The sequence below is a fragment of the Mustela erminea genome, chromosome 1 (genome assembly GCF_009829155.1).
Source record: "Mustela erminea isolate mMusErm1 chromosome 1, mMusErm1.Pri, whole genome shotgun sequence".
Lineage (NCBI taxonomy): Eukaryota > Metazoa > Chordata > Mammalia > Carnivora > Mustelidae > Mustela > Mustela erminea.
In genome coordinates this window covers 123555993-123577004 of record NC_045614.1, presented here as the reverse complement: position 1 = coordinate 123577004, position 21012 = coordinate 123555993, and the positions used below count along the sequence as shown (strand labels likewise).

The 21012-nt window shown below is 37.8% G+C and overlaps 1 protein-coding gene across 11 annotated transcripts in view; it reads left to right on the top strand.

Annotated features, from left to right (window-relative positions):
* The window catches only part of NLGN1 (neuroligin 1), an 830123-nt gene that overhangs the window by 160327 nt on the left and 648784 nt on the right, over positions 1-21012 (top strand). For 4 of the 11 annotated variants that reach the window (XM_032340946.1, XM_032340941.1, XM_032340925.1 and 1 more), the window contains exons 2-3: positions 19193-20005; positions 20449-20508. In XM_032340946.1, the coding sequence (XP_032196837.1) occupies positions 19513-20005; positions 20449-20508 (553 nt within the window). In that variant the 5' untranslated portion in view covers positions 19193-19512. Of the gene's footprint in view, positions 1-633; positions 1286-19192; positions 20006-20448; positions 20509-21012 lie in introns of those variants that run through there. The other 7 variants (XM_032340988.1, XM_032340980.1, XM_032340971.1 and 4 more) reach the window with 2 other exon arrangements.

Here is a 21012-nt window from a genome sequence, read left to right as displayed (position 1 = left end):
GAGATGATTGAATTGCTAAGGGTTCAGATAAGCAACATTGAGAACTATATAATGACCCTTCGGTCTTGCTTTTTGACCATAGGCTCATAGCAGCCATCCTCGGCTCTGTCGAATGAATATCAAAAGTCTAAAATGAGAAAAGATTGTATAAAAAATATGTATTCATAATTGTATAACTTTAAAGAAAACAAAATATTAATTTTTTTTTTCTGGAAGCAGCATGTCTCAGGTAGATTGGGGTTTCTTTGGATATCTATAGTTATTCAGGGAACAAATATATTTGCTTTGAAATCAGTAGCTGCACCAGACTGGCATTTTAGCTACAAAATATCATTGGGGAAAACTGTTGAAAAAGAGATGGAATACTGAGAGAGAGAAGCACAGGAAATTCAGTCTTTAAAACAAAGAAAAAAGATCAGACGATCTTCTTAAGTAGTCATATACTATTCATGTTAATCCCTGTTCATTCTTCTTCTTAACTACTATAGCAGCCAGTTATCTATAGGGCAGAAGGGGGAAAATAGGTGAGGAGAGGGGATTAAAAAAAAAAAAAAAAAAAGAAGTGAGATTCCCTGCAGTATCACCTCAAGCCACTAGGGGTATCTTTGTACCATTTTTCATCCTGCACTGATTTGGAGTAGAAACCTATATTAGGGGAAAACCAGGGTCCTCGGCATTTTTTGCGAGCAGTGCACCCTGAATCCAAAAAGATTTTTTAAAAAGAGGAAGAAAGAAAGAAGCCACAGTTCTTTCGATCACCCGAACAGGGCTACGAAATCGCTTTACTGGACATCAGCGCCAGGGATTCATTTTTGAGGTCAATTTCCAATCGAGATAAATCTATTGGATTAGTAGGATTATCTGATTGCAGCCGAAAGAAGTAACGTTGTTTGATCATTTGTATTTCTTGCCTGATGGTCGGATTTACATGGAGGTGGCTTTGGGTCCCGAGAATTCTGGATCGTGGTTTCATCTGGAGAGAAAAAAGGATCAATCGACACGTTTTGGAAGTGTCCGTGGGTGAATAAAAAAAAAGGGGGGGGCGCAAAACTGGGGTTGCGGCTGCTTAAAGAAGAAAAATAAATAATAAAAGGAAGCATCTTGAATTCTGAAACAAGAATTACCAGTGCTCAAGATTCGAAAAAAGCGTCTAGAAGCTGATAAATACTTTGACCAATTCAGCTTGAATTTGACGGTGAAGTGTTGTAGAACTGTCTCCTTGAATGATTGGAAGGGGACTAGGGGAGGATGAGGGGGCCCCCTCTGTGGCTTGATCTTACCGAGGGTAAGTTTGGGGGTCTTTTATTGGGAGGGGGCTTTCAGGGTTTGTGTGCCGCTGCGCGGTAGGTGCTGCGGACACGGCGCCGGTGGAATGGGGAGAGAAAGGGGATGTAAAGCCACCTCGCGCATCTCGGGGTGGATCGCTGGGGAGCTACCTAGATCGAGCTTCAAAACCTTATTTTGTGGCGTTGGCGGGGAAGCCAGGCAACCCTCCGAGGTCTCAACTTTGCATCGAAAACCTCTCCGCTGGGAGATCCCTCTTGGATCCAGTGCTTTCCTCCTAGTGATACTTTAAAGAGAGGTAGCAGGGTGCCTTGGAAAACCTGCCTGTGCAGGGGAGAACCCAAGTAGAAATCGCGGCTGCCTCGGCCGAGGTTTCGGCGGCTGTCTTGGCTTCTATGGGAATTTTGCAGGGGGAATTGGCTGTTGTGTTATCTTGTTCTCTCCCCCTCCCCCTTCCCCTTCCCGCCTCCTCCTCCTCTCAGCCCAACGCTAAAGGGTTACAGGGTCACTGCATTGGATAGACACAGAAGTGGGTGACGGGCCACACATGTTGTCTTGTAATTCACTTGCAAGACTTTGCATAATACAGTCCGAGATAACTTTCCTGGAGTTGGAAGAGTCCAGCACGGCGTTACAGCCTTTATGCCGAGGGCCCTGGCTGGCGAGTGAGCCAGGCAGCCGCTGCATTTCCGATGCATCCCTACCCTGGCTGCCTCGCCACTCTCTGGCTTTTCTTTCCAACTGAGCGGTGCGCGCGCGTTCCCAGACATTTTCTTGCAGCTGAATACAAGGATTTTTTTTTTCCTTTTTATTATCTTATTTTTTTAGCTCTCAAGAAAAGCTCATCATTATTTGCAGAAGGAAAATCAATTTCAGCAGATATAGTTAAAATTAATCACTCAAATCTGTAATATTAATTGACTTAGGAAACTAAAAGTTGCTTTGGAATCCAGAAAAGCATATTATTCTGAACCAATTTTGGAACACACATAGGTTGTTCTGAGCAATAACATATGAAAAACTGATTCACTTAAAATATGTATATAGATTTGTTAAATAGACTAATGACTATCCCCCACCCCTATATACCTTCAGACACCTCAGCATTATAATTTTAGCAGTCTCTTCCTATTTAAGGCCAATTCATTAAATTTTAAATCTTCAGACAGCCAAATATATTAGGATAAGATGGAGATAGGTAATTGCTAAAATATAAAATAATGATTTTTTTTAATACAATTTTATCTTTTAAAGAAAAGCTTCAAATATTTTTCGGGGTTTTCTGTTTACAGATTATGATATGAATGTAGATACTTTTATGGCTTTAGCATTCAAGCCTCTCCATTATGTGTGAACTCATGAAAGGCAACTCTTCAATGTCATCTGAAGCACTCATCATCCCAGTACTTATTTCAGGAATTCCAAATTCATCTGACATCCTGGTATTTAAAGGGGAACCTTGCCAAACTTTCTTCCTGGTTTTGTGTGTATATGTGTTTCTTAAATCTAAGTTCTGAAACAGCACAATGACATTCCTGTTTTTTTTTTTTTTTAAGATGAAATAGCAAAATAGAAAACTTTGTCTCCCAAGGATTCTGTGGTAGAGAAGTTAAATATTTCCTATTTCTGCAGATTTTGTGTAAGCTTGTTAGTGGTGACAAAAATAGCAATAAAAAATAGTTTTTGTAAGCCCAACTGTTAGTTTTAAGGAGATATCTGAGAGGCCAGATTTGCCTTTCTTTTACGCAGCTCTTAAGTCACGTGGTTCATGTGCAGGGTGAGCTAGAAGAATGGATGTTCTGTGTGTTGGGACATTCTAGCCACTGATCGTGGCCGCACAGTCCAACAATAGTTAACATCTTTTTTTCAAAGTTTAAATTAGCAAAAAACAGTCAGCTAGTAAATGACACATTAAATGATGATAGTAAATAATTAATGAAGGTGAATGGGAAGTGAGCTGAATTTTTTTTTTTTTTTTTCCTGGGCTAGTAGAGAATGTAACATTGCTATACTTAGATGGAAGATATGAAACGTGAGAAAGTTGGTTCTTTTAAAAGTTATTTAGTTTATTTCACAACCATTGAACTGGTGATCATGGCATTTACCCTAGTGCTAAAGCAAAAGGCTCAGCTTCAAGTGCCTCTGTCATGGATAAGCAGTATCTTTCTCAGTCAGGAATCATCAGTACTTTTTACTCCTTCATTTTCTCTTTCATCAGTTGAAGAGAAAAGGGAAGGCTTTGTCTTGTTCTTTGGTTTCTATAAGCAGTTCCTGCACAAAACTTTACTAACTTTGTAGGTAGAAGATCCACTTTGGAAGGTCAATAATGATAGAAATAAAAGTAAAATTACATACCACGAAAATTTTTAAAACTGTAGCCAGTAAATAAGAGCAAGGTACCCAGTAATTGAAATGCTCTCTACAAATAGAGTAATCACCTTAAGAACTACTGAACAACCTGAGAGTTCACTTAGAAAATCAATGACATTTTGCTCTACCTTATCCAAACACATATTTTTGGTTGTGATTATTAAAAGAACATGGTGGTCTTGATCAGCTCTTCCAATTTTGATTCAGAATAACACAAAATGTGGTAGTTTAGGATGAAGGGATGGAAGCTCTAAATGACCCCCTCCAGAAAATTGCAAAAACAGTTCATGACGTATGTGACAAGAAATAGCATTGGATTCCCCAAAGCTTATGACTATGGAAAAACTGATGTTGCATTCACTGGAGCTTAGTTTGACAGCTGCACCTGTCCCTCAAAAGCCTTCCATGTGTTCTAACTGAAATACCATACAGTAGGAGTTAAGATATTTCCTACAGTTTCCTCCTATGATTTTGAAATGATTAAATACAGTTACATGCTATTCTATGTTAATTGATTTTTTTGAAAAAAAAAATGCTACACACTGTTAATTGAAAGTAAAATGAAAAGGGCAATAGTTTTTAATGATTTGCTGAAATTTAACACATGGCATCCAAAAATGCAAATTTTCCATCTCCTTTATTCTCTTGAGATATATAAAAACAAAGCAGAAGTTTCAGTTAATTTAAAATTTTAATTTTTTAATATTTCAAATTTGCAAAGCCCAGAAATTAAAAAAAAAAATAAAATAAAATAGTGAACATTCATGTTGAATCTAGAATGTCCTTTTCCTTTTTAATACCTTTTAAAGATAAATTTAAAATATTTTGAGGTAGCTAATCTGTTAATCTTGTGGGATAACAACATTCTCAACTGTTTCTAAGAAGAGTGATTCCTTAACAGTTACATATTTGATTACTTTGACTTTGTTATTAATGGAATCACATTAATGATGTTGAGTATCACTATGTTGCTATAAAAGGATATGAGTCCTTTTCGCCTTTAAAATTATGCACCCCCCCCCCAAATGGATAAACCCACCTATCTGGTAGTAAACCTGTGTGAGAGAGAAAGGTTACCAATTCTAAGCATAAATGAAGTCAGAGAAAACTAGTAAATCACTTCAGGCATTTGAAATTATTAGACATTAAACTTTGGGGGATTTTTTATGAATTCATTTTATAGCAGTCAATATAATCTTTTCTGTGCCTATTTCCGTTGCATGTAAGAGAAATTCCAGTCAATGGCACAACGCTTTACTGCTGCCATTACTGCAGACTTTATAGATCAGAGATGTGTCAGCATGTTAGCTTTAGCAGTAATGCCTCTTTTGTGTGAAACCTTATGGGCCTTGCAGGCAGTCTCTCATCCTGACACTCATAAAAACGTTCAAGTCCCCATATTTATTATTTAATTTTCTTCCTATATATAGCAACAGAACACTTCAATATATGAATGTGTAGCCAAAAAATGACAGGCAAGCATGAATAGGACTAATGAGTTTTAATAATACACATATTAGGGACTGCTAAAGGAAGTTTAATTAAGAAAAACAAGTTGAGCATGAAATTCATTTTGGAACAAAAGCAAGTTAAGTTACTGCTACAGATGTAAAATCAAAAACCACAGTGGTGCATCACAGGAAATGAAGTTCCAGCCCGAGACTAGACCTACTTAATGCAGTTGACATCTTAGGACTTGCCTTGAAGTTGATGAGCTTGGTTTTGACTCATGAAATTGAAGGATATGTACTTTTTCACTTTTCTCTGGTTTCCATAGCATTTTAGTTTGGTATTTTAACTAGGTATCCAATCACACTTTTCTTACACAATGCTAGTACCCTTGGGACAGGCCACACAGTATTTGGGATCACTTAAACATAATGGTACTTTTTTTTCTTCCTTGACACACATGGTGAATGTTGAGTCTTAGAAAAAAAAGAGATTAATCATAACGTTTAACAGTAAATTGAGAATTCTTGTTGCCTTTTAAAAAAACAGTTATGGTGGATACTTTCCTACTGTCATATGGAATACTCACTGTGCTTGGAAAATCAGGAAGGTCCCACCCAGGAAATCAATTAATATTGATTGGATAAAAACTACCTTGGGATTGTCACTAGTATGAGTTTTTTCCATAAGATAACCACTCCACTTGTAATAGAATTTACCAAGAAAATCGTGATTATGGCATATGACATTGACCAACAGTTGTCACAATATTCACACCTAAAAATAGTACTTGAGCCATTAATAGTTAACCATAGCACTACAAGGTATAAAGGTTCACTTCAGTAACCATTATGTTTCAAGTCAGTGCATCTGTCATTTTTAATTTGAATCTATATTACTTAGCTGTCCAAAACTTTACACACAAGTGACAGGTGTTATCTATCCTTTTTCTTATGGGTAAAAACAGCCACAAGTTACATTACCTCTTCAGCTATGCCAAGTATTCTAATGCATGTATTACTATGAGTATTGATACCAAAAGTTCCCATTATTCAGACCTATGGTCTTCAGTAATAACTTCTGGGGAGTTGTTGAATATACAAAGGTAAAATATATTGCCCAGTGAAATAACACAGTAGTAGTAGTCTATGATGGCAAGGGTTTTTATCTTGTGTTTCCAAACTGTATCTGGCTGGATGCCTGGGTGGCTTAGTTGGTTAAGCGGCTGCCTTCAGCTCCGCTCATGATCTCAGAGTCCTTGGATAGAGCCCAACATCCATCGCAATCGGGCTCCTTGCTCAGTGGGGAGCCTGCTTCTGTTTCTCCCTCTGCCTGCCACTCTGGCTGCTTGCGCTCGTGCTCTCTCTCTCTATCTCTGTCAAAGCTGTACCTGGCACATTACTGGTGACCAATAAATATTTATTAAGTGAGTAAAGAGACAGGTTCTAGCCTCGGACATTAACAACTAACTATGTGACCTCCTGCTTAATATATGGTCTCTTCATTTTTGCCTTTTTTTTCTTAACATCAATCAGTTATTATTTGAATTAACAGGTATTTTCGAGTTTTATGCAAAATTCCAAAGGTAGAAAGGAATATATTTAAAATATTGAATTTCAATCAAAGACAAATAATAATTGAAACTTTGTAGTGATTTTCATACTTCTTTTTTTAAATTTTGATAAATTATTTTATTAAGACTTACAAGTGCAATAGGATTATTTCTGGTTATAATTTACTAAAACGTGCAGTAGAGTTATTTTCTGCGGTGAAGAAAATATGATTGCCAAGGAACTTTGGAGGGAGTAAAAGTAAAAATTAGTCAAACACTTACAAACACTTAGAACGTAGATAGTAAGATCTAAACTACAATAAGTTTGCTGTTTTGGTCATTATTCGAACACTTTTTTCATTATTTTAACTCTTTATAATCCCATACTCCCTATTCAATTTTATTTAAATGGTAAACTCAGTTAGCAACTTATGTTCCATGTGTATGTTAAATTCTTATGAATATTTATTCATTGATGTTCTGTTACACTAATGCCCTGTAATTAGAGCATTGTTTTGAATTTTGTTATTATTAGTAGTAATGGAAGTGTAATATGAGGGTGCTGGGAATGGCCAGCAGTCCCTGTACCGACGGATGAAAGATCACTCCAAACTCTGCTGTGGAAGAGAGGAGAAGGAAGGGGGTCAACACTTAGAGCCGAAGACCCTTTGCTCTTTGCTCCCACTTTTACCTTGAGGATAATCATATATTCTTATTACTGTTTCTCAAGCACGTGATGGGTGATAAGGAGTCTTACTGAAACTGGGAGGGTCTGTTTAGGGGAAAGATAAAATATGCTAATCTGCATGTTCTACTGAATATAGCCTAAGGGACCAGGCATACATCTCTTAGGTCACAGGGTGGCTGTTTGGGCTAAGAAAGCTCTGCTGTGAAGGCAACTCCCCAGGGCATTCTAATGGCAGAGGGGTTACCAGACCTGGGCATTCCAAAGGCCCCCACCCTTCTGAAACCTTCCTTCCTTCACCCCCAGGGACTTCTGTGTTACATTTTAGCAAGCCAATTATTATGGCTTATTTAATGTTCTACATTAACCCCAACATGAAGGGAAAATAAAAGATGTGGATGTCTGAAGAATATTGCAAGTGTAATATTCTTTCCCCTTTGGGGTACTCGTTGAGCTCTAAGCCAGGTCAGGAGTGACAGGAAGCTGTTATCATTGTTTGGGGCTTTATGTGAAAGGAGTTGGTGGTCTTAGTCCAGTTCCTAGTAGACAGTTACTCCTTAAACAATAGTCACTATCGTGTTTGCCAATTCCAGCAGAAGCCTGGGGCTGAATGGGCACAAAGGTTTAACTACCCCCTCTCTGCTAATCATCCTCCAAGGGGTCAAGATTGACACACCCTGGCACAAGGCCATACTGAGAAACTTAGTGCTGCCTCTGCCAAGGTTGTAGCTATTCTCTGGCAACAAGGGATTTTTAAAAGAGGACTTTAATTAAGCAGGGCACCAGGAATGGCAATTCTCCACTCTTCCCAGGCACAGCAACTCACTAGAAACAAAAATAAGCTTAAATAGTGAATTGAGAATGTAGCGCTGCTCTTAGGTTGTTCCGTCTTCTCTGTAAAGATAGTGGCGGCATAATTAAGTTGCTTCTGGAAGCAATGACTTGTGACTCAAGAGTGGCCCCTTTTAAACAAAAGCATCAATTTAATATCAAGGGAAATAATCAGCCCTACCTTGCTGTCTCTCCTGAGATCTTGAGTGATTATTCATTTTCTTCTGGGTGATCAAAGGGTCGCCAATTGGTTTTAAAAATATGTCCTGCAGTATTTTACATATACATTAAAACCGTTGCCCATACCTCTTTTTTTTTAACATCCTGTCTTATGAACTTATGAATTTCTGTCCCTCTCATCCCCTTCACCTTATTTATTTGGAAGTCAAGACTATGAAGTTAGATGTTAGATTTAACAGTTAATATATGGAGATTCTGAGAGCAAATGCAGAGTAAAACTTATTTTATACAGTTAAATGTTGGATGGTTTATTTCAGCCACCCCCCCACAAAACAGGAAACTCTCCAATACCCAGCCGTTAGTTGTAATGATGGCCATAGCAGAAATATTCAGATGTGAATGCAGAGGAAATGGTGTCACTTTGATCTCTTTGTCTTTATCTTGTCAGAAGAGCTCTGACATCTCAGAATCCCCCCCCTTTTTTTTTTTGCTGAACAGTGGTGGAATTAGCAACTGTCTATATGGCCATCCATGTACACCCCTGCATAATAAGGAATTTTTATTGTATTCTAATTTGTTTCTTTCTCTTCTGTTTTACCCTCTCTTGCTGTAACTCCATTTAAATTAATGCCTTCACAGGGTCAGACATCACAGATGGATAAAATCTGAGGGTAGGGTTAATTGATGAAAAATAATGCAATAAATGAATGGGTTATTCTCAAAGACTAAGGCCAACCTAATTATGTGATTATAATTCTTCTCATCCTGCTTGGGATTAGATCTTACATTCTTAAAGTAGCCTAGAAATTCTTGAATTTTCAGCCCTTATCCAGCCTGATGACCTACCTTGCCCCAGGCTTCACAGCATTTGGGCTTTATCTTGCCTCTGTCTGTGCCCTGGTCTTCCCTGCTATCTCCTACTCATCCTTCAGAACCCAGTTTACCCATCTCTTTTTCAGGAAGATACCCACTTTAGTCCAGACTCATTAAATCTCCCCTCAGAGGAGTACCTGTGTGTTTCAGTCAGTTAAGCATCTGACTCTTAGTTTGGGCTTGGGTCATGATCTCAGCGTCATGGGATCCAGCCCTGTGTCTGCCTCTATGCTCAGAGCTCTATGCTTTGTGTCTATGCTCTCAATTCTTTTCCTTCCCTCTCCCTCTGCTGCACTTCCATACTCTTTCTCTCAAATAAACGAATAAATCTTAAAAAAAAAAATCTTACCTCAGAGCACCATTCATTATCCTTTTCGGCAAAGCATTTATGATTAAATAGTTATCTGTGTGACTGATTTACATCAAGTGGGTCTTCCCCATTGAAATTTAGTCTCCGTGAGAGTCAGCGCTATGCCCATTTTGTTTATGTGGCCCTGCCAATGGCTTTCACTAAACAATGTAAGAGAATGAAGAAGGAGGCTATGCTTATAAATTACTGTGATAGAAACTACTGCTGATTCAGTTACAAGAAAGGTAACAGGTGCTTTGAGAGTTGAGGGAAAGGAATATTTTTGTGGCTGGAAGGATCTGAGAAGGAAGTACTGATATTTGAGCTAGGCTTTGGGGGATGCTAGTGAGGGTTTCTCTAGGCAAACGCTGCCCAAAGTGAGCACTTCCTAGGAAGGAAGGTCTTGGTGAACAAGTTGGGCTCAGTTCACTAGCTACTGCTCCCAGTGCTGTGTGCTGCCTTCTGCTGTCTTGTTTTTTCACCAAGATAGTCTTCTACTGGGTGTAACCTTGGCAACAAACTCATGATTTTTTCCTGCTGATCTTTGAAATATTTTGTTGGTAAAATTTTTTTTTCTTTTATTACTGTCAAATTTTAGTTTGCCTTTTCTCCTTAGCAATCTATTCTCTCTTATTTTCTTACATCATTATAAAGTTTCATTTAGAGTGGAAGTAGCTTAAGGAGAAAGAAAACAAATAAAACTGCTTACGTTTTCTTCACATGGTGGGGCGATTGGGATGTGACTCTGGGAAACTATTGAAGCTTACCTACCCTTTCTCTAAAAAGGAGGCTCTGGAGAAAAATCTGAGAAGGGGGAAGGATTTATCTTTAGTCTATTAATTCTTCAGCCTTATCTCCTTCAATCTGTGAGAACTCACTGCATTCATAAAACTGTGATCTTGTTTTATTGAAAAATGTTTCAGTGGCTTTGTGTTTCTGATCTTCCATTTAATTATCTGTTACAAGGAGATGGTAATGATCTCTACTTTGTGGTGTTTAGAGACACTTAAATGAAATGATGCAGTTAGCTCACTGGCCTCAATCTATGCTCAACTGGAGTTAGCCATTAATCGTTATTAATTAATGGTGGTCTTGGCAGAATATACTTGTCACCACATTCGTTCTCAGTAGCTACTTGGTGGTATGGGCATAGCATGGGCCATGGAATCTCTTGAACCTCTACATGATCAAAGTCTTGAACTTTGATATTCCTATCTCAGAGTAGACCTTTCATAACCTTTGGTTCTATTTCTCACTTTTTCTCCTTGTACCCTTCTGGCACTGCTTACTTTTCTACCTCAATACAATTTATCTATTCAAGACTAGAATTGCCATTTCTCATAACCTTTGCTCCTTGAAATTCTAACATTCTTGACTTGCTTATCCCCAGTCCTAACTTATTTCATCTACTCTTTGGCCTATATTATGGAATGTTGCTGGAGGAAGTCTCAGTACCACAGTGCTTGGAGATGCTCTGAATTGTGCTTATTAATTAACCCCAGCAAGATGATCAACAACCTTTTTATTTTCTTCCTATTAGTGTCCTGTGTGTTTCACTTTCCTCAAATGTGCAAAATGAGCATATGGCTTGAGTTGGTCTCACTGGGGAGCAAAGCAAAATGTCATATCATAAAAGTTCAGGCATGTTCTTTGGAGTTAGGCAGGACTAAGCTTGTTTCTAGGGTCTCCCTTTTCTTATCTTTGTGGGCTTTAGGAAGTTATCTAAACACCTGAGTCCTCATTTTCCTCTTCTCAAATAACAGGACATGGCTTATAAATTGGTGGTGGGGACTAAATGACGTGAGACATGTAATGTAGTTTGGACAGGGCTGAGTGAATAGTTGATTATAATGTTAATCAGTTTGGTGTATTCAACTATATTTTAAACTGAACATGACAACAAAATTGTTTGTGGTTTCTTTCTCACTGTTTAATTCACTAATTAAAGTGAGGTAGCAGTCCCCACATTTTTGTGATTATACCATCCCACGTTTATGATCAACAAATCAAAAAAGTATAAAATATGTACATACAACTCCTACATAAATATCTCTATCATCAGATTGCAAGTCACACACAGAAATAGACATTAAAAGATGAAAAAGATAAAATCAGTATTTTTAGTATCTTTTAAATCTTGATGCCTTCATTCCATCATTCATTAATATTTTAAGATGTAGAGATTTCAAGAACATAGTTCACAGCTAATGAACTGGATAAAACTCTATATTTAAAGTTAGTTTCTTTCTTTTTTTTTTTTTTAAGATTTTATTTATTTATTTGACAGAGAGAAATCACAAGTAGATGGAGAGGCAGGCAGAGAGAGAGCGAGGGAAGCAGGCTTCCCGCTGAGCGGAGAGCCCGATGCGGGACTCGATCCCAGGACCCTGAGATCATGAACTGAGCCGAAGGCAGCGGCTTAACCCACTGAGCCACCCAGGCGCCCCTCAAGTTAGTTTCTTGATGTTTTGAAAATTTTTGTTGTTATGGTATATGATTAGATAGCCATAGTTTTGAGTCTCAAAACTCATAGTTTTGAGTTTTGAGTAGCTGAAGAGCTTGTATTAGAAGTTTTGTATCTGCTTGTTTCTTGTTCTTATGATTGTATTACTAGTATTTACTTTTACATATATTTATCTTGTGAGAAAAATTTAATTCAGTACTCCTTTTTGTGAGGGTTATTTTAATTACAGATGAGGAAAAATGTGTGCATTACTTATCCAGTAATGCTACCAGTGAAGTTAATTCTAATATATCACTGTATGTTGGAAAGAAGCAATAACAACAAAATTATCTCTGCTGGCAAATCCACCATGTTAAAGGGCTGTAGGACTTCCCAAGAACATCTCAAGGGCTGTACATATCACACAATCATGTGGAGACACTGGTATGTAAACCATATATTCATATTAGCACAGCTTCATTTCTTTCTCTTTAGCTTTACATAAAAAAAATTATGATACATAGTTCAGTGGTTTACTTTCCTTCTCTCATCTGGTCATCTTGTGGTAGGGTATGAGCACAGGGCTTTGGAGATCCCTGCTCTACAACCCTGCCAGATTAATTTTCTTGTGAACAAATTTGATAATATTCTTCCCCTGCTAGGAATATTTAATGGCTTTTTATCATCCTGTGAATAAAATCCAAACTCTTTAGCCTTTTAATAAAGGGCTTGCTTGATTTGGCCGTAACCTGCCTTTCTCGTCTCATTCAAGGCTGAACCTCATTTACTCTGTGCACTGGCCAAACTAAACCATGCCCTCCTCAAGCATTACTACTTCTTTCCTTGCTGTGGTAGGCCGGTTTTTCCAGGGGAAACATAAAACAAAATAAAACATAAAGACTCTGAGATGGAGGTTTACCTGTGGCAAATTTATTGGGGCAGGTCACTGGGAAAAACACCTGGGAGGGAGTGAGGGAATCACAGTCAGCTCTTCCCTCTGCCCCTTTCCCTAAGGAGCTTCAGGGCCAGGGTGGCCCCTGGTCTGCATTAGGCAATAAGGCCCACCTTCCACTGGTGTGGACCAGTCATGGGAATGTGAGCCATTCTTATGGAAATTGAGCACTACAATATCCACTACATATACTTTCCATGTTTCTAGAATGTGCCCTCTGCCTGGGATCTCTTTCATGACCACTGATGTTTGTTCAAATCTGTTTCCTAATCTACTAACTAGAGGTAGGCCTGTTTAATGTCTAATCATATTTTGTGTGATTGCACTCATTTGTTTATTCATTCTGTTTTTAAGTACTTACTATGTGAATTAGTTACACATTAGTTACTTTAAGTGTTCAGTTACTGAAAGGACTCATGGGACTCAAATAGTTTATACTCCTTGGACAGCTTTGTTATAGGCAAATAGTACAAGAGAACAACAACAGGAGAAGGATATGCATCCAATGGGGTTTGGACGTCTCAGACTCAGGCTTCTTTGTTTGCCCACTGCTAGGTCACAAAGGATACTCCTTGTCTCCAAGGTCTAAATATCCCCACTGTTCATGTGAAACATCTTGGTGTAGGAATCCCAAATCAGCTGGTGGTCAGATTCTCTTATAGTAAACTAGTCACATAAGCATATTCCAACTACATGGGTGGCCTTGGCCATTGAGAAGACTGCACTGAAACCAGTTATTATTAAATGCAATAATTATTAAATTATTATTAGAAAATCAATTCCTAAAACCAATGATTATTACTGAGTGCTGGTGGCAGGCTGATGATATATTCTGACCTCAAAATGACTCTTAGATCCATAGGTATAGAATAGTATTTACTTTTATTTAATACAGACCATCTTCATTATTCCTAGGTCTGTATTTTCAAATTCATTTATTCACTAAAATTTATTTGTAACCCCAAAGTTAGTACTCATACTGCTTTTGCATTTATAGATATGAGCAGAGCAGCAAAAACTCTGGGTTGCCCTACGAGCACATTTCCAGCTGAGGTTACCCAGGAAGATATTCTGCCTCCTTGTTTCAGCTCTCATATAGAGATGAACAGAGATTAGAAATGGTAGGGGGAATGCCGTGTAGTGCAAGAAGGTCCAGCTCGGGGGCTAGTTGGAGGGGCTCTGAATCCCAAATCTGTCATTGGTTAGTGGGGTGGCCTCCGACAAGTCACTCAACACTTTTGAACCTTGTTTTCTGTTTTATAAAGTAAAGAGAATCGAGTCTGCTACAATGAATTGTTTTTAGGGTTTGAGATTATAACTTAACAACTATGTGAATAATTTATAACTATTTAATTTGTAACTGAGATTATAATTTATAACTATGTGAATAATTTATAGCTATTTCCCTAGGAGCAATGGATCCATGTTCCCTAATTTGGTGTTTGCAGTGACTTTATAGAACATAACTATGGTAAATAACAACAATCAGCTGTATAGCCCTGGGCAAGCTCCACCTTATGCTGGTGGTAAGTCAGCATCAGCTGCGGTTTGCCTGCACTATATAAGGATTGTCAAATAGATTTTATGATGGCTGTGAAGCATTATTTAAAAACAACAAACACGAAATCCTTGCCCTTGAATAAGAAATTCAGTAGTGGGGGTTGGGGGAGCTGGGTTCAACAATAAAACAAATAAAAAGAAACGAAAATAAGCAAGATAGAAAATAAATACGTAATAATTTTATAACAAGACATGTAATAGACTATGTAAAGTTGTAAGTCGGAACTTTCTTGTTGGTTCCCACCTCCCCATTCAGCAACCATTTGTTGAACACATGTCACATTCCACCTTGCATTAGAGACTTTTTTTTTTTAATGCAGTTTATTCCTTTAAAATATTGTAACTATTTAGGAGCAAAAACTCAATTGTACTCTCATAATTTTAGCACAGTAGCTTATATGTTGTGGATACCTATTAAATGTTTGTTGAGTGAATAGAAAACTGGATGACTGTGTCAACCACTGTGATTATCTAATGTTCCAGAAAGTTCTCTCTACTCTTTCAGCATCATCTCTTTGATCTGGATTACTCAGGAACAAAACTAGTTTCAGCTATTATGATGAATTAATGCAAGTGAAATACTACCATCTATATGCCTTTAAAAATATTATTTACTTTGTATTTTACTTTTCTCATTTGGTACCACATATGCTTCAACCCAAAGGAAGAAATTTTTTGAACTAGCATCTGTACTAACTGCAGTGCTCGATGGAGCTAGTCCTGTATGATTTATTAGACTCATCTACTTGTCTGGCCTGCTGAATTAGGCTTTCTGACTGTGTTATTTTCATGTATTTATTATAAAATATTTCAAACACATGGAAAAACAGAATTGCATAACAAAGGTATAGGGGTGTGTATGTGTCATCTAACACTGTCAAATCTTAGATTTATAAAACTTGCTGTAGTTAATTAATTATGTTCTTTTAAGGCCTCACCACAGGTTATCAATCTTAGTGCCAATTAATTACCAATTAATTAATTAATACCATTAATTAATTACTGCTGGAGTATTTCATACACTTTCCTCCTTACTCAGGGATGACAGATATTCTGTTACTACATATTTATGAGATCTGTGCTAATATACAGCTTTGTTTTGCATATTTTATGCTTTATTTAAATAACATTTTACTGTCTTTGATCTGCAACATGCTTTCTTTAAAACTTTTGAGATTTATCTAAGTTTACATATTTAGGTCTGGTCCTTTATTTCCACTGATATATAGAGTTCTGATTTGTGTATACATCATAGTTCATTTATCAATATCAGTTAGTGGACATTTAGGCTATCATGAAGTTGGAATTTTTTTGTCACCCATTATTATTTTAGCATAATCCTGTGTAAACACATATGGACAACCAGTCACTGCATTTGATGTAAAATAAAAAGGTCAAAATGTCAAGTAAAAAAAGTAACAAAATTAAATCTAAACTTCCAATAAGAACAGGGTAATCCATTTAAATTTCTGTTTCTATGAAATTGTCAGAGTATTTACCTAGACTCTGTCCTTTCAAAGGAACATGAAACACTTTTACAATTCAATTTTAAGTGCACTAGGATCAATTTTTTAAAAGTGTTAATTGTGAAGTGAGAGACTGTTATCAGGTGCAGTGATCAAGAGGACAGCTTTTAAATCAGATGCCAGTGGGCTCCTGGATCTGTTATTGATTCGCTGAGAGACCTTGGGCCGGGTGTTTAACCTCTTTAAGTCTCAGTTCCTCTGAGTAAAAAGGGGATAACTATTGAACCCATGTTATAGGGTTATTGTAAATGAGATGTAAATGCACAAAAGCAAAGGGTTTGGCATACAGTAAGAAAGCACCAATAAATAGGAAATAAGCGTGCCAACAAATTTGAGAGACTTTATATTTAGATACACACACATATATGTATGAAGACTTATAATAGACTTATTTACATATATGTTTAAAATTTCATTAATTTAAGCAACCCATATTTTTACATTAGACTTGGACAACTGTTATTATTATAACAAAACTTCTGAGAAATCTTTGGGGTCAGTACTGTAATTCTCCATACAGGTAAGCCCATGTAAAATGGGATGTTTTTTGTGAAGCACAAAGGTGAAACATTATTGGAATTTGAAAATTCACCATGGCATGCAGAATTCTAATCTTTCACAACTTGTATAAAAGTATCACATCAGTGGGAAACAGGAGCTCCTTTCTTTTTAACATGGTTAGGGATTTGTGAGTACAAAAGGAGCATTATTTCATTAATAAGAAAAAAGGGCTTTTTAAAAAATTTTTTTTATAAACATATAATGTATTATTAGCCGCAGGGGTACAGGTCTGTGAATCACCAGGTTTACACACTTCACAGCATTCACCATAGCACATACCCTCCCCAATGTCCATAACCCCATCACCCTCTCCCTACCCGCCTCCCCCGGGTCACCCTCAGTTTGAAACAAGTACTTTTTATTATTAATAAGATACCAAGTGTATAAACACAGAACTTTTTGGAAATCACTGTGCATGGAGATTGGGCTGAATGAAAAATGGTGATGAAGACTTTTAAAGTGCCACCACAGGTACTCTATTTTGGGTGTCAACATGGTGCTTTTTTGTTGTTGTTGTTTGTTTGTTTTTTTAATTTATTTTTTATTATGTTCAGTTAGTCACTATATAGTACATAATTCGTCCTTGATGCCGTGTTCAGTGATTCATTAGTTAAGTGTAACACCCAGTGCTCATCACAGCAAGTGCCCTCCTCAATACCCATCACCCTGTTACCCCCTCCCCCCAATCTCCTCCCCTCTGAAACCCCCAGATTCTTTCTCAGTGTCCATAGTCTTTTGTGGTTATCTCCCTTTCTGATTTCTCCCCCTTTGGATTTCCCCTGTGGTCCTCCGTGCTATTGATTATGTTCCACATACAAACAAGCGAAACCGTATGATAATTGTCTTTCTCTGTTTGACTTACTTCACTTAGCATAATTCCCTCCAGTTCCATCTATGTCGTTGCAAATGGTGGGTATTCATCCTTGCTGATGGATGAATAATGTTCCATGGTGTATATGTACCACATCTTTTTTATCCATTCGACATGGTTTTTTTAAATCTTACATGCGACTGGGAAAGACTTCATCATGTTGTGGCCCACTACGATTCTGCACAAGAGTAAGCGTAGTCTACTCTTAACAGAGATGGGTTTGTGTAGCTAAATCTTCAATGCTTGCTGGAGTTCTGGCCCAGGAATGGGATGGGTCTAAGCCCGTCTTTTGTATGTTAATGAGCTTTCACAGCAAAGGTTTATGAATTAACACAGATGGACGTATTCTTGAAGAAAGACATTTATCTCCTTATTGCTTCCTGTGATGGATTGTTCGGAGCTAAGGGAACACCAGGCCTGAACCAACTCTCCCGCTGCCCTATATAGTTTGTACAATCTCCTTTCCAATAACACAGAGTCAGGGCAGCCCCGCTGCCAGACCAGCACTTCCTCAGGAATCGTCTCATAATATGACAGGATAGAACCATCTGTAATACAAATCAACACCGGTATTTTCAAAGTAAGCACTTGAAGAGATTTCTTGAACAAGAAAACACGAATTTGCCGAGTTGTGTGCTGACTTGGAGTTGAAGTAAGAGTACAGCATGAATTGCATTGCCCTGAGTGTTACATTTTATCCTGATGTGTTTTAAGTTGAACTGGGTAAACAGTGTTAGATGTTCTATTAGTGTTAATATTGCAGGATGCTGTGATTATGTCTGATTATTTTGTAAAACTATTGCATTCTATTTTTTATTGCTCCTTTGATCTCTAGCAGGTAGTGAAAATGAAATTTGTAACTTAAAATGTGTTGTCTTTGACGCAGAAATTAATTTTCATGTTGCAAATATACTGATTTCTAAAACGTTATAGCTGGAGGGTGGAAAAAGATACCTTTAGTCTGCAAAAAAAAATGATGACACTTTCTGTTCCTTTTTCAAATGTTGTCTACAGCCATTTTATCTTTTAAAGTTTTGAATCTTAATTTAAGGTGAGGGACCTATATCCAATGACTCGATGCAGACTTTTGAGAAACAGCAAGGAGGTTGAACTTAGAAGGTAGATGTACTTAAATGATCACCGTTGAACTAGGATTCGTTTTCTTGTTCTAGCATTAGCTTTGTTTTCTTCTAGATAGCATAGGATTGGGGACTACCTCCTTGTTGGTTTGTTTTTAAATATGTATTTGTATATATCCACTCTTACAGTTTGTTTACATTCCACTAATTCCCTAGCAATGATTTTCAAAATATTTTCTGCTATGTAATTCTAATATTTAGTATGTGTGCTGATTAATTCTGTGGTTCCTTGACATGATTGAAGACTATCAATAAAGGGGCACTTTCACATATAACCTTCAGTATTTTAAAAAAATGGTATACTGCGAAATGCTCTTGAAACCATGTATTTTGACAAGGCCTGCTTCCACTTAAACATGTATAAAGTCAGCAGGCAAGTTTCTCAATAATCTAATAATCAGTTATTTCACCTGTCATCTCATATCAAGCCATAATTTTCCTATGGTAGCATTCAACTTACCTGACTCTAGCCACTGCTTATGTATTTCTGTAGCTTGTAAAACGTCTAGTTATTGCTCTGTCTATTTTAGCTCGTTCGTTCTAATGATTTATTTTCATTTTCTTTAGGATGCAGACCTGCTGCTAACTGGATTTGATTTATAAGAGGGAAATCTACAGTCAATGGCCACTCTTGTCACGTTGCTACTATGGGAAACAGAATGGTCAATAGGATATGGTCTGATAACTAGTGATGATTGAAGATGCTACTTCAGTCCATGTGAAATCGATGGGAGATAGTGGCTGCATAAAGAGCTTCCTGAGCTTTTCTTGACAAACTCGCCTTGAAGAAGTCGGAGGTGTATTCTACCATTATACGGTCTTTCTCAAGTGGATACAAATACCTTTGCCTCCCTGTAACCAGACAACTACACAGCTAATGTGGGACCATGGCACTGCCCAGATGCATGTGGCCAAATTATGTTTGGAGAGCAGTAATGGCATGCTTGGTACACAGGGGATTGGGTGCCTCATTGACTCTCTGCGTGTTGGGATGTTTACTTCAGGCTGCCCATGTGCTTTCCCAAAAATTGGATGATGCAGACCCACTGGTGACTACCAACTTCGGCAAGATAAGGGGGATTAAGAAAGAACTCAATAACGAAATTTTGGGGCCTGTTATTCAATTTCTTGGGGTTCCGTATGCTGCCCCACCCACAGGGGAACATCGTTTTCAGCCTCCAGAGCCACCATCCCCCTGGTCAGATATCAGGAATGCGACTCAGTTTGCTCCCGTGTGCCCCCAGAATATCATCGATGGCAGATTGCCGGAAGTCATGCTTCCTGTGTGGTTTACTAATAACTTGGATGTGGTTTCATCATACGTGCAAGACCAGAGTGAAGATTGCCTATATTTAAACATATACGTTCCCACTGAGGATGGTGAGTTTACTGCAGAAAAAGCAAGGAGATAAATTTATATTTTCTTTTCTATTCTAAGTTCTAACAATATTAATTTACGTGTACTGGTAGCATGCATGGCTTTTCCTGTTGGCATGTAGACATACTTTACATGCTTGCATGCCGCTCTTTTTGTTTATGTGTGTTGGTGTATCTGTTCTTATTTTTTTCCTGTGCCTACTCATTTTCTTTCCTCCGCAGCACGTGTATTTAGGTAGAAATGGGCTCCTATTTTCCATTTCCTACCGAATGACTTCTGAGAAGATGCATCAACATGTCTCCATTGCATGTGCAGGCTCAACGAACTGGGGATCTTTCGCACTCAGTAAATGCAGGAGCATATTAAGTTAGATAGTGGTGTTGCATGTTCCGGCGGTCTGTGATGGAGCGCCATGTTATTTTCTAGTCTTCTATTCATTTTTCAGTAAAAAGAATATCCAAGGAATGTGCCAGAAAACCCGGCAAGAAAATATGTAGAAAAGGAGGTATGTATAAAAGTGGAAATAAAAAATGGGGGAAAAAGCTTACAGAGGAAGAAGGTACTCTCCCTAAGGATGATTTGCTGATGCTGGAAAGTCAATGGTTAGGTGATATTTGGAATTCATGAAGCCTGTCAAGGAATAGAAAGATGGTGAAGGAGAGCTGTAGCTGAGTAGATAACATTGCCGACGCTCAGTGGTGGTGCCTTGTGTTCTGGTGCTGGTAGCATCGATAGGAATTGAATCTCTGCTCTGAGTTTGTGTTTAGAGGAAAAGATATTTAGGCTATGACATTGCATGCAAGGAGTCCAAATGTTGCTGCCTTGCCAACTGGTTGACTTTTTCTCTGAACCCTGTTCTCCAAATACAGATTTCTGTTCCTCTTAAAACTGATCAGTTCAGTCACAAACCTAGTTTTTTGCTTGTTTATTCTTAGCTACTTCTGAATGCCCTATGAACTTTCTCATACCAGGGTAAATTTGCCATGACTGTTGGGCAATTACCATTATT